The sequence below is a fragment of the Hyaena hyaena genome, unplaced genomic scaffold (assembly GCF_003009895.1).
Source record: "Hyaena hyaena isolate Hyena2069 unplaced genomic scaffold, ASM300989v1 scaffold_176, whole genome shotgun sequence".
Classification (NCBI taxonomy): domain Eukaryota; kingdom Metazoa; phylum Chordata; class Mammalia; order Carnivora; family Hyaenidae; genus Hyaena; species Hyaena hyaena.
In genome coordinates, this window is record NW_024080809.1 from 2164393 (window position 1) to 2176915 (window position 12523).

A 12523-nucleotide genomic window follows, 5' to 3' on the forward strand; every position below is an offset into this window, starting at 1 on the left:
TCCCCCCACCTCCCATCCATCCCCCCACCTCCCATCCATCCTTTCACTCATCACATCCTTCTACTCATCCCTTACCTTCCCAACCCCCCATCCACCCACTCATCATCCATTCTTCTACCCCCTTCCATTCTTCCACCCATTTACCCACCCACATGCTATCCATCCATCCACTCTCCCATGTATCCTTGTGGTCATTCAGCAAGTATTTTTGTTGTGTCTGCCTAGTGTGAAGCACTGGGATATCTGAGCAGATGCTCTACCCTTGCTCTGTTGACCTTTGCAGTCTAATGGGGGAGACTAATGCTAGTCAAATAATGGCATACATCTATGTATCACCGTCAGTGTTGCAAGGGCTCTCAAGGAAGAGGTGATGTGCAGTGCTGTCCATTGTGTAATAGGAATTTGACTTAGGGACTTAGGGGTCTGTAGCTTCCTTCCTTTATATGGATCGTGTGAGATTACAGATGGAGAGAAGCTTGGAAATATTGAAGCCCCATGCAGATATGAGATGGAGTAGTTATTGTTGTTATTTTTTGGTGGGAATGTGGCCTCTTCCTTTGTTGCTGGCTTGAATTCCAAGTTCTTTTTTTTGCTTTGCTCAGCTCTTATTCCACATGAGCAAAGGCATGAAGGGTGGGCCAGTCAATCAGAAAACTGACTTGCTGTGAGTGATGCTGGTCAGTTCTTGTCTTGTAGCTATGGACTGGAGACTGGAATTGCTCGGTTTTATGGCAGGAGCCGAGGCCATGTTCTGTGTCCATCGGTGATTGCATGTTTGGGGTTGGAAGGCAGTCCCAGCGAGTGGCAGAATGTCCTCTGAGCTCAGCCACAGAACGCCTATCCCCATCAAAAGCATTTACGACCCCTGGAGTTAAAGCAGGATGCTTGGGGCTTGCTTGACACAAAGCTCATATAGGATGATCTGAACTCATCTGATAATTTAGCATGACCTTCTCTTCCTTGCTGTTTTTTTCATTTAAGGTTAAAGTTTTTTAAATTGTGGAACTGTCACAAACTTACAGAAGAGTTGCAAGTACAGCACAAAGAATTTTTTCCCCTTATCATTCCAGAACAAACTGTCATCCTGTGTGCTTTTTATGAACAAGGGTGTTCTTCTACATAACAATAATAAAACATGAACGTCAGGAAGTTAACATTGATGCCTAATACCATCTAATCATCAGCCCCCATTTGAATTTTCCCCATTGTATAAATAGAGTCTTTAATAGGAAAAGTATCCAGTCCAGAGCAAAGCAGTACATTTAGTTGTCATGTCTCTTTGGTCTCCTTCAATCTGGAAGGGCTCCTCGGGCTTTGGCCTACATGACTGTGATGCTTTAGAAGATTATAGGCCAGTTACTTTGTAGCATGTCCCTTCAGCTGGATTTGTCCAGCCTCTGGTTGGATTCCATTTGTGCATCTTGGGACTGCCACAGAAGTGACGCGGATACCCTTCCCCTGTGTCTTAGAGACTGGGACTTGGCTGGATAGGGCCCGTTGCCGGTGACGTTTCCTTTGATCACTAAATGAAGGTGCCCTCTCCAGGCTTCTCTCCTACAGAGTTGTCTGTTTTCCCCTTGCCTGCCTGTCTGCCCGTCTCTGTGTGGACTCCTGATTCCATTTTATTCAGTGGGCTGGGATTCATTGTGGCCGGTGGGAGCCTCTTTAGGGACTGCTTCTCTTTTTGATGGGTCCTTCTCACTCTTTGATCACTTTTCTTGTGTTTTCTGGCACAAGAAAATGTCCCAGGCTCATTTTATTTCCTGCCCTTGCCTTGCGAATCAGCCATTTCTCCAAGGAGTCCTCATTCCTTTTAATAGACGGTACTTAGAACCAAAGTCTGAATGCTGGGTGTGTATGTAGCTACTGGGTATAGTGTTGGTAGGTGCTGCTGGGTATCGCTGCTCCAGGTCCTCTCAGTGGTCCGGGTAGGGAATATCTGAGTACCCCAAACCCCCACCCCATTTACATCTCCATTTCCATGTCTCTCTCTCCCCGTCCCTCTTATATATCTGTATATTCAATATATAATACACATATTGGAAAACTCACACTCCCAGTTACAATCCAATACCACAGCACCCTAGGTTTGTCCCCCTTTCTGTTTTCGCTGGCTCCCTCTTACAGCAGTGTGAAACCACAGCAAGATGCAGGGATGATAGCCCAGCTGAGGATTTGTGCGCCTGCTCTGCCCCGGGGCTGGGAGTGCTGGGCGCCCAGTCTGCGGGCAGGCCGTCCCTCCCTGTCTGCCTCCACCCCACTGTCCCCTGGCTCATTTATTTGTGGACACTTTTCTTCCCTCCTCTAAATCTGGCTCAGTTACCTTCCACCTTGGGTTTAGTTTGGATTTTATTTTTCTTTGAGCGATTTCTCATTTCAGACGTGCTGCTGGTTTCATCTTAGACTGAGGGGAAGCCCTGTAGTCTTTCTGGAAGGTGGCAGAGTGGGACTCGTTCAGGGTGGCAGATCTGATCTGTGGTCGTCCGTCCTGGAGGTTAGAGGATGTTGCATTGGAAGCGGGAGCACTGAGTGCCTGCGTGTGGGAACCACTGCATAAATGCTTGCTGTTATTATCGCTTTTGTTCTGGGCCCATCAGCACTGGATGGCAGTCTGCTTTGATGGTGGCTGTGGAGTAGTGGCCACAGACCGCGTCCACGGTTGGGCGGGATGTCACACGGGAGTAGTGGCCACAGGCCGCGTCCACGGCTGGGCGGGTTGTCACATGGGAGTAGTGGCCATAGGCCGCGTCCACGGCTGGGCGGGATGTAATATGGGCCAGTCACTTTTGCAGTCAGCTTGGCAGCTCCTCAAAGTGTTAAACATACAGTCCCCACATGGCCCAGCAAGTCCACCTCAAGGTATATCCCCAAGAGAATTGAAAACTCATGTTGACACAAAAACCTGTAATGGGAACGTTCACAGCGGCACCATTCAGAGCAGCCAAGAGGTGGAAACAGTCCGGATGTCCGTCGGCTGATGAATGGGTAAATAAAGCACGGTGTATTCTCTACAATGGAATGTTATTTGGCCTAACAATGGATGACGTACTGATACCTGCTACTCTGTGGATGAACCTTGAAAACATGGTGCTAAGTGAACGAGGCCAGTCACAAAAAGACCACAGTGTATGATTTCATTTATATGAGATGTCCGGGACAGGGGACCCCGCAGGGACTGATCGTAGAGGAAGGGTTGCCTGGGCCAGGGGGTTGGGAGGAGTGAGGATGAGTGCTGACGGGCCTGGGTTTCCTTTTGGGGGGATGACAGTGTTCTGGAATTACACAGTGGTAGTTACTGCACAACATTGTGGGTTTACGACCTTGTAAATAACCCCAGCTCCACTGACTTGTGCACTTTAAAGGGTGAATTGTACAGTATATGAATTACATCTCGAAAAAAGACTCCAGTTACCACCTTGTCATAAAAAAAATGTCTGCCCTCATGAGGCATAAAGTTTCATTGCCTCCTGTTCTCTGACTTTCCTGAGGACTTTTATAGCTTGAACAAACATCCGGACTGAGATTATTCTTTTCCTTCCTCCCCTTTCCTGTTCTTCCCACAGATGACATGGGAAGATTTTCTCCCTGACCCCTGCAGCCCATGTCTTTTTCTCCTGTCCTTTCCTACAGCTGTGACCCTTGTGGGGCATGGGGGGGAGGGGGCAGTTTATTACAATGGTCAGTATGTTTCCCCAGTTCTGTTCAGCTGTACTGGTGTCCCTTGGCAAGTGCCACCTTGGGACCCCACCAGGAAAGGAGACTTGTTGCCGTGGGGGTGGGGATGAGGGTACATCTCTGAACTGCCAGGCAACCTGCTGTCCTCAACCTGGGGCGCCTCACCTTCACCAGGACTGAGGTGAAGCTCGTTCTTGGGTAGGCCAGCAGCAGAGGAAGTGGGGGAGCAAGGGACACGGGGGTGGCCACAGGTTTCCTCCCCACAGGGCCCGGGGGCAAAGGTTGGCCTTCCTGGACAAGGCTGGTTTTGTTGCCCGGCTCCTCCCACGCCTTGTTAACTTGAAGAGGCCCTTGCAGGGTAAATGGTGCTGTTTGACTTGCGTGTTTGCTTGAGGGATTTGTGGGGCTCCCCAGCCCTCTGCATGATTTATCTCCGAGGAAATGAGGCAGTCCTGGCTAGGAGGGGCGGCACGGGCCGGGGCCCTGGGCCCGGGCCCTCTCCCACTCTGCCTGTGCGCGTACGTGTGTTCGCATGCCTGTGTCCGCATGCCTGTGTGTCGGGGAGCCCCGCAGCCTGGCAGGTCCGTCTCCAGGTGCCGCGGTCAGAATGCGCCATCTGGATTCTTCTCGGTTGCCCAAGAGATCCCGGGCAGAGGTTGCCAAGCCTTGGTTGGGGGAGCAACCTCTTCTTTCTTTACTGCGGTGATGCATATTCTTTGGTTACAAAAGAACAAACTGCAAACAGCAGCGAAGTCACTTCCCCATCAGCTTTTGGTGATTCCTGAAAGTTGACTTCTCTTCTCAGCTATCCCAGGAAAGGGGTATTTCTTCGTTTCTGAAGGGCGTTCCTCACAGAGCCCAGTGAGACTTCTGTTTCTGAGCAGTGTAGGGTGGAGGGCCATTCTCTCGTTGGCCTCCCTGGGGGGGCACAGCCCACCTGCCGGTCCTGCTGCGGGGATGGAACCAGACCCTGGCTACGTGCCTCCCCCGGGCCACTTCCTCCCCATCCTCACGAGCTGGGGGAGACCTCTCTAAAGACTTCTGCCTGCCTCAGACGGGAAGTTTCCTGCCTGTCTCATTTTAGAATGTTGGGCCGGGGGCACCTGGGTGGCTTAGTCGGTTAAGCGTCTGACTTTCGCTTAGGTCATGATCTCGCGGTTAGTGGATTCGAGCCCCGCGTCAGGCTTTGTGCTGACTGCCAGCTCAGAGCCTGGAGCCTGTTTCAGTCTGTGACTCTCTCTCTCTCTGACCCTCCCCTGCCAAAAATAGAATGTTGGGCCAAATTTAAAATTCTCTCTCATGCGGAATTCCATTAGTCTTGCTTGGAAGCTAAACATGGTGTGTGTGCAAGTGTGCACGCGGGTCAGACTATCTAATAAGACGGTGGTCTTCTGATTATAAAAAGGAAAAATTCTATACTAATAGATAGGATGGCTTTTCAAAGTCTCTGGAGTTCGCTGTGGCCATGATTTTTCCTAACTTCTTCAGTTTGGAAAACTTCTGTTTGTAGAGGGAAGTTGAGAAGTATTTGGGGGCCCGTGAGCCTCTTTGAGCATCTGGATGCTGTCCATTGGGAATGGAATCATTTTACATGACTAGGGCTAGAACAAGAACGAGAGGGAAGTCAAAGAAGGTGGGTTCCAGCTCATGATAAGCAAGATCCGGTCCCGTGCAGTGTACACCTGTGTGCAGGGCCACGGCTGAAACAAGACAGGCTGGATCCCATAATGCTCTTCGAGCTGGAGAGAGCATCAGAAAGGATTCCTGGGTCTGCCCTGGGGTTTTGCCTGCCTGATGCTGTCTCTGGGAGCCTGTGACCCATCCTGGCAGTCAGTTCATTGTGCTGGACTGTCATACAGGTTCTAATCCAAACCCCTTACGGTTGGGGCATTTGGGGGATGATTGCCCAAGGAAGAAAGGCCAAGCCACAGTGTAGACTCCAGATTCTGCTGTGTACCGGTGAAGATACCAAGTCCCAAAGTGAGGTCTTTGTGCCATTCCAGGGCTGCCTTTAGAACTAGCTGGTTTCCTGAGGAAGCTTGGAGGATGAGGCAGCTGCAGGAGTGTGCGGCTGGTTTGCCCAGGGCTGCCACCTTGTGGGAAGGCCCGGGAATGGCAGCAGTGCCTTTGTTCTGCAGAAACCACTCGGTGCATTTAGAGCCCGTGGGGTTCTCATCTGGCTGAGAGAATGTTTAGAGAATAAAACATTTGAAGTGATTTTTAATTGGAATGTTTGAGGTACTGTCCACGAGTCAGGACACTCCAGTCTAGAAGCTGGACCTTTTCCAGACACTGGTGGAGACATTGATTGACCCAGAAGTCAGAACTCTCCATTCACTCTTTGTATCCTGGGCGTGTGTGGACATGAGTCCTTGAAGACGTTTTTCTCACCCCTCAGTTGTGGGCACTGCTTTGGGCGATGTGCTTGGTGTCCTCCAGTCCTCACTGGCTGCACCTGGGTGCGTTCAGGTATCCTCAGTTTGTCCTGGACTCAGGGGCTCAGTTCTTATTGATGGTTTATAGAAAGGAGTAATGTTATATCCCCATCTCACAATGTACAGGAAAAAAATATTCCAAGTAGTTGAAAGATTTAAATGTGAAAAGTGAAACTAAAACTTTTTAGAAAAAAATAATTGGAGAGTCTCTTGACGATCTCAGGGTAGGAAGGAGCTTCTTCAATAAAACAACCAAAGCCCAAACTGTAAAGGAAATGATTGCTAGATTTTACTCTATCAAAGTGGGCAACTATGGCCATAACATAAGCCATATACTCAGAGAAGATTTTGTAATAAATATAACTGGGAAAGGATTAGCATCTGGAATTTAAAAACAAGTCCCACAAGAAGAAGAGAGAAAGGGGTAGGTGGGGAAGGAGGGAGGAAGGAAAATCAAGGATATGGACGGGCAATTTGTAGACGAGAAGATGTGTATAGTCAGTAAACAGGAGTCATAAGGGGAATTGCTCTGTCTTTCCAGTAATTGGGGATACAGGTTAAAAGAGTTCTTATTTGTCTACGAAAATAGCAATACTATAAAAAAATCTGACTTTCCCAATAGCCTAGAGGTAGAAACAACCCAAGTGTCCTTTGACAAATGAGTGGAAAAACAAAATGCAATAATATATACCCTGAAATATTATCCATCTTTAAAAAGGAAGGAATCTCTGCCACATACTACAGCATGGATGAACCTGGAAGCCATTCTGCTAGAGGAAGTAAGTCTGTCACAAGAAGATAAATACTGCATGATTCCAGAGGTACTTAGAATCATCAGATTCAGAGAGACAAAATACAGAAGGAGGCTGCTGGGGCCACAGGAAGAGAGGACTGGGTGGGGAGCTGTTGTTTAATGGGGATTGAATTTCAGTTTTGCAAGATGAAAACGTTCTGGAGGCGGGTCACGCAACGGTGTGGATATACATAACACTACGGAAATGGACAGTTAAAAATGTAAGAAAATGATGAAGACTGTTAACGGAGACCATGTAAAGGTCCATCAAACAGGCAAAGAACGTGTGATGTGTTCATGTAGTGAAATCCCACCCACTTTGCTTGACCGCATCTGAAAAAGCAACATTAAATAGAAAGGAGAACACGTGGTATGAGACCATTAGAAGTTTTTATGAATACGTAGGGAAAACGAGTGAAGTATTGTGCATGGAGATGGGTGGCAGCAAATTTAGGTCAGTGATTGATTCAGGAGGGGAAGGAGGGCTGCTGGATAGAGGAAGGATGCAGTGGGGATTTAGCAGCCCCTGACATGCTTTATTTTTTTGGAGAGCACTTGGAGACAGGTGACAAGATAGCAGGATTACAGCTGGGTGGTGAGTATGTTAAAATCGTGTGATATTAGGTGCTCTGCTTCTCTGTATGTTTGGAAGATATTCTATTGATTTTTTCACAAAAAAGACTTGAGACAGTAGAGTGAGCCTGGGGATTTTCTGACTGGTTCTAAGTGTGCGGCTGTCATCCGCCACAGTGAAGCATTTTTACAAAACAGTGAAGATTTTTTTTTTTTAATGTTTTATTTATTTCTAGGAGAGAGAGAGAGAGAGAGACAGCGTGAGCAGGGGAGGGTCAGAGAGAGAGGGAGACACAGACTCTGAAACAGGCTCCAGGCTCTGAGCTGGCAGTCAGCACAGAGCCCGACGCGGGGCTTGAACCCACGAACCGCGAGATCATGACCTAAGCGAAAGTCGGACGCTTAACCGACTAAGCCACCCAGGCGCCCCAAAACAGTGAAGATTTTAACTGCCAAGGAATCTGTTAGTGCTTTTTATTTTAATTTTTTAATGTTTATTTTTGAGAGAGAGAGTGAGAGAGTGCACGTGAGTGAGTGGGGGAGGGGCAGAGAGCGAGGGAGACACAGAATCCGAAGCACGCTTCAGGCTCTGAGCTGTCAGCACAGACCCCGACTCGGGGCTCGAACCCATGAACCGTGAGATAACGACCTGAGCTGAAGCCCCATTGTTGCTTTTTTAAAATGAGTTTTATTTCAGTGTCCTTGCCTTGTAAGATTTCCTCTGAAGGAAAGAGTTTTTGCTTAAAAGAAGAACAAAAGAAAGAAAGAAAACGAGCAGAAAAATGGAACAAGACCCGCCCTGACTGGTCAGATTTGCGGGGCGTCCTTCCTCTCTGGTGTCTGTGATTCTGGGAGCTAGTGCTTACGTCTTAGAGGAAGAGACTTAACTCTTCTCGTCTCTGCGATTCTGACTTCTGGCTCTTATTTATTGTATTTATTGAGGGTGCACCCTCCCTTCCAAGGGAGTGTTCCACACTCCCAGCTTATGGTTCTCAGCACTGCAAAAATCTGATAACTGTGGGTCCGCACTAAATAAGCAGATGGTACCTGGCGGGCTGCAGTTGGAAGGGTTAAGCCAGTTTTCTGGTTGAATGCTGTCATTTGAGGAGTAAGAAAGCCGAAATCTAGAGATGTGGAGTGACACCCCCCAAGGGCTCAGATCCCCTGAGGTGCTTGGCAGAAGTTAGAAGGCCCCCGGTGACCAGTGAACTCATCTTGCTTTTTATTCTTTAGAGCAGCACCTCAAGTGAACTTCAGTACCTGTGATTCAGAGTAGAACATTCTTTTGCTCAAAACCCTTGCATGGTCCCCATCTCACTCAGGGTACAGTTTTTGCTTGCTGTGAGCTTCGGAGCTAGGCCCACTTCTGCAGCCTCATTTCACTTCAGCCTTGTTCATGGGGTTCTGACTGGGTGCTTGTCTTTGTGCCTAGAACACGTGTGGTGGTCCCTGCCTCAGGGCCTTTGCACTTGGTCACCTCTCTGTGCTCTAGCTGCTGCTCTTGATTTGCATCCAAGCTTAGAAGCCATGTTCTTAGAGAGGCCTCCTTAAGCCTTAGCCCCTCAGTGATTTCTCAGTAGCCCTGATTATGCTCTAAAGTTATTTTATTTATTGTTTTTATCTCTCCCTACCTGTCTACCTACCTGTCTCTGTCTGTGTGTTTGTATTCTCCCATGGCAGTAAAAGGTCCCCAGCCCACAGTCTTTACGTGACCTTTCCAGCATCACCAGCATCTAGAATATATTAGATACCTGTACTGGGGGGTCATCAACATCTCCCCCAGGTTTGATGATTTGCTGGGTCGACTTACAAGACTCAGCATATAAACACATGAGGGCTAAAGACTTATTTCAGCGAAAGGATCTAAAGCGAAATCAACAAAGGGAAGAGGCGCATGGGGCGAAGTCCAGAGGAGCCCACGTGCGGGTGTGGGTTTCCGAGAGTCCTCCCCTGCGGTGTCACATGGGACTCACTTAATTCTCCTATCACTGAATTGTGACCTACTCCCTGCCCGGGGGTTTTACTGGGGCCTGGCCACACAGTGCCCTCTGCAGAGCCTGTACGGAAATTCTGGACTCCCAGAAGAACACGTGTGCTCAGCTTCAGCCACAGTCTGCCCAGTCGAGGCATCGGGAGCCCCTCTTCTCACTTGAGGAACGTTTTACATGAGTGCAGGAAACTGCTTGCCGTTCGGGTTCCCAGCGGCCAGCCAGCGGTCAGCTTGTAAGCAGGCCTCTCTAAGCATAGATGTCTCGGGCCGGCAGCAGTCACTCCTTTTTCTCACACTTAGGAGATATTTGTGAGTGAGCGAATTGGCCAGTGTGACTGTGAGGCCTATGGAGTCCCATCTGGAGCCTCCCAAATGCCAGAAGGTGTGGCCCCCCCCTCCTTTGTCGGCAGAGATACCCCCAGATGGAGGACAGTGGTGAGTCTGTCCTTCCTCCTGTCCTCAGGCCCTTGGTAAGTGTGACTCTCCGGTCCCCAGGTGTTGAAGCACAAAGGATCGTCAGAGATTCTCAATAAGCTGTATGACACGGCCATGGACAAGCTGGAGGTGGTCAAGAAGGACTACGATGCCCTGCGGAAGAGGTACAGAGAGAAAGTTGCCATCCACAACTCCGACCTGAGCCGCCTGGAGCAGCTGGAGGAAGAGAACCAGCGTCTGCTGAAGCAGACGGAGATGCTGACTCAGCAGAGGGACACGGCCATCCAGCTGCAGCACCAGTGTGCCCTCTCCCTGAGGAGGTAAGAGTTGCCTGCCTGTCCGTCTCCCACGCCCAGAGAACGGCCCGGGGGCCAGGTGGGTCTTCTTTGCCTTGAGACCACTCTCCTTTGTGGGCTTACTATTGTCTGCAAGGCTCCCAGCCATTTCCAAGGAGTAAAAAAACAAAAGGGGGAGGGGACACAAGTGACTGTGCCTTTTCATTTGAAAAAAAAATTTTTTTGGAATATTTTGGAAACATCCTGTTGGCACTCAGTGCGTCGTGGGAATTGCACTCCTTCCTGCATCTGAACAGCTCTGGTGTGTTCCAACCGCCTTGTTTCTTAGGTCTCCCCACAAGCCTCTCCCTTCTGTGTCGCCCATCCACCCAGCAAGTAGGAGAGTTAATCGTCCTTGGCACAGTTTCTTCTAAAAGTTCACTTTTTAAAGGTATATAATCTGTAGTGAAGTGAGCCTTGCCCTCAAACACTGTTTCACAAGGTCCATTCCTGCAGAACGCCAGTTCTCTGGACGGTTCACTGGTGTCCTATGCATGCTGTTCTCTGGATGTAAAAAAGATTAGTAGGAGTTGCCAGGTTATACTTGGACAGGTGTGTCTATACTGCAGGACTTCTCAGAGCCTTCACTCTGGTACTCTGTACTAGCCTCTCCAGGAGGGGGACACAGTGTTTACCAATGTAAGCCATTGCCAAACACACTTTTTTTTTGGTGGCACTTCATGAAGGATTCTCCTTGTAAGGAACATGCTTTCAGAAGTGCTTCCGTAGAGCTGCAGGCTCTGATTTGCAGGGTTGTCTATGTGGAAGGACTGAGCTGTGTTCTCGCTCCCGTCACCCACGCCAAGCCTTACCGTCTGTAAATGGAAAATAGGCTGTCAGACTAAACGATCATTAAGGTCACTTATCTCTCATATGCTACGACTCTAGCATCGTTTTGCTTTTATTTATTTTTTTTTAAATAATGTGGCTTGACTGTGGAAGAAATACACTGTTATTTCTACTAGAGCAGAGGGCATAAAGTCCTCAGATCAATTTCTGGTATTTGTAAAAGGCTGAGAAAAATTCCAGGTCCGGGGGCACTGGCGCTCCGTGACTTTGCTCTGTTGGAGGTGTGGATGACCTCACTTGAAACTTCATGCTTGACTGTCCAGTACAGCAGGGCTGCCCAGGCAGGTCCCCACCCCCCCGCGTCACAGCTGCCTCTCTCCCCCAGGTTTGAGGCCATCCACCATGAGCTGAACAAGGCCACGGCCCAGAACAAGGACCTGCAGTGGGAGATGGAGCTGCTGCAGTCGGAGATGACCGAGCTGAGGACCATGCAATTAAAAATGGCCAAGGAGTCAGAGAAGTACAAGGAGGAGCGGGACGCCGTGTACAGCGAGTACAAGCTCATCATGAGCGAGCGCGACCAGGTCATCTCTGAGCTGGACAAGCTGCAGACCGAGGTGGAGCTGGCCGAGTCCAAGCTCAAGAGCAGCACGTCCGAGAAGAAGGCGGCCAGCGAGGAGATGGAGGCACTGCGACAGGTGGGTGTTGGGGCAGCCGGCCACCCGGCCCCTGGGAGGGCAGAGCCATGGCTGCCCGGTGTCCATAGCCTCTTCCTGAGCGACAGCTAAGGGCTCCTCATGCTAGGTGTGCGGGCCGGCTGGGTTCTTGAGTGCTGCCTGGGGAGCCACTGAGCTCACACTTGGGGCCTGGCTCAGCTAAGCCGCAGGGCTTGCAAAGGGAAGCCCAGCTGTGGTCCGGGCCTCGGGGACCGGCATGACAAGCCGTGCTCTGCTCAAAGACAGGCTCACACCCAAACCCTGGTTTAGGTGATTGTAGGTCAGCCTTGTGTTGACAGTCAGGGTGTATCTCAACGATTTGCTCATCGAGAAGCAAGATCCCAAGGACAAGAGCTCAAAGCCACGGTACCTTTGGCCTTGAGAATTCAGGAGAGCACCCTCAGGGATATTTTCCCCTCAACATCTAAGGAGTCTGCTCTTTAAAGGGATGGCCCGGGCTGGACTCCTGCTGGGAAGGTGTTATACTAGGCTGAGCCCAAGGCTCTTCCAAAGCCTTGCTCCCTGGGGCACATGGCCTCCAGGCTCAGTGGCTGGGGGTTGAGTAGCGGCAGAACTGGGCCTGTAAGCTTGACTCCTGAGTGATCAGCAAGGAGTCTCTACATCTTTCCTACCTGAGCCACCTCGGCCTTGCTGCTAACACATCTTCCCCTCAGGTTCAGCTGTGCGCTTCTGGGGCTTGTGTGGACTGGGGGCTCCTCCTATTTGAGATTCCCTGTCGGTTGGTCTGCTTAGAGCTGTGGACATGGATCACGGTGGACTTT

General features: G+C 49.8%; 1 protein-coding gene across 2 annotated transcripts in view; it reads left to right on the forward strand.

The window, feature by feature from the left end:
• DLG5 (discs large MAGUK scaffold protein 5) overlaps positions 1 to 12523 on the forward strand; it is a 125159-nt gene that overhangs the window by 65725 nt on the left and 46911 nt on the right. For both annotated transcript variants that reach the window (XM_039240520.1, XM_039240521.1), the window contains exons 6-7: positions 9962 to 10221; positions 11411 to 11723. In XM_039240520.1, coding sequence (XP_039096451.1) covers positions 9962 to 10221; positions 11411 to 11723 — 573 coding nt within the window. The remainder of the gene's footprint in view (positions 1 to 9961; positions 10222 to 11410; positions 11724 to 12523) is intronic.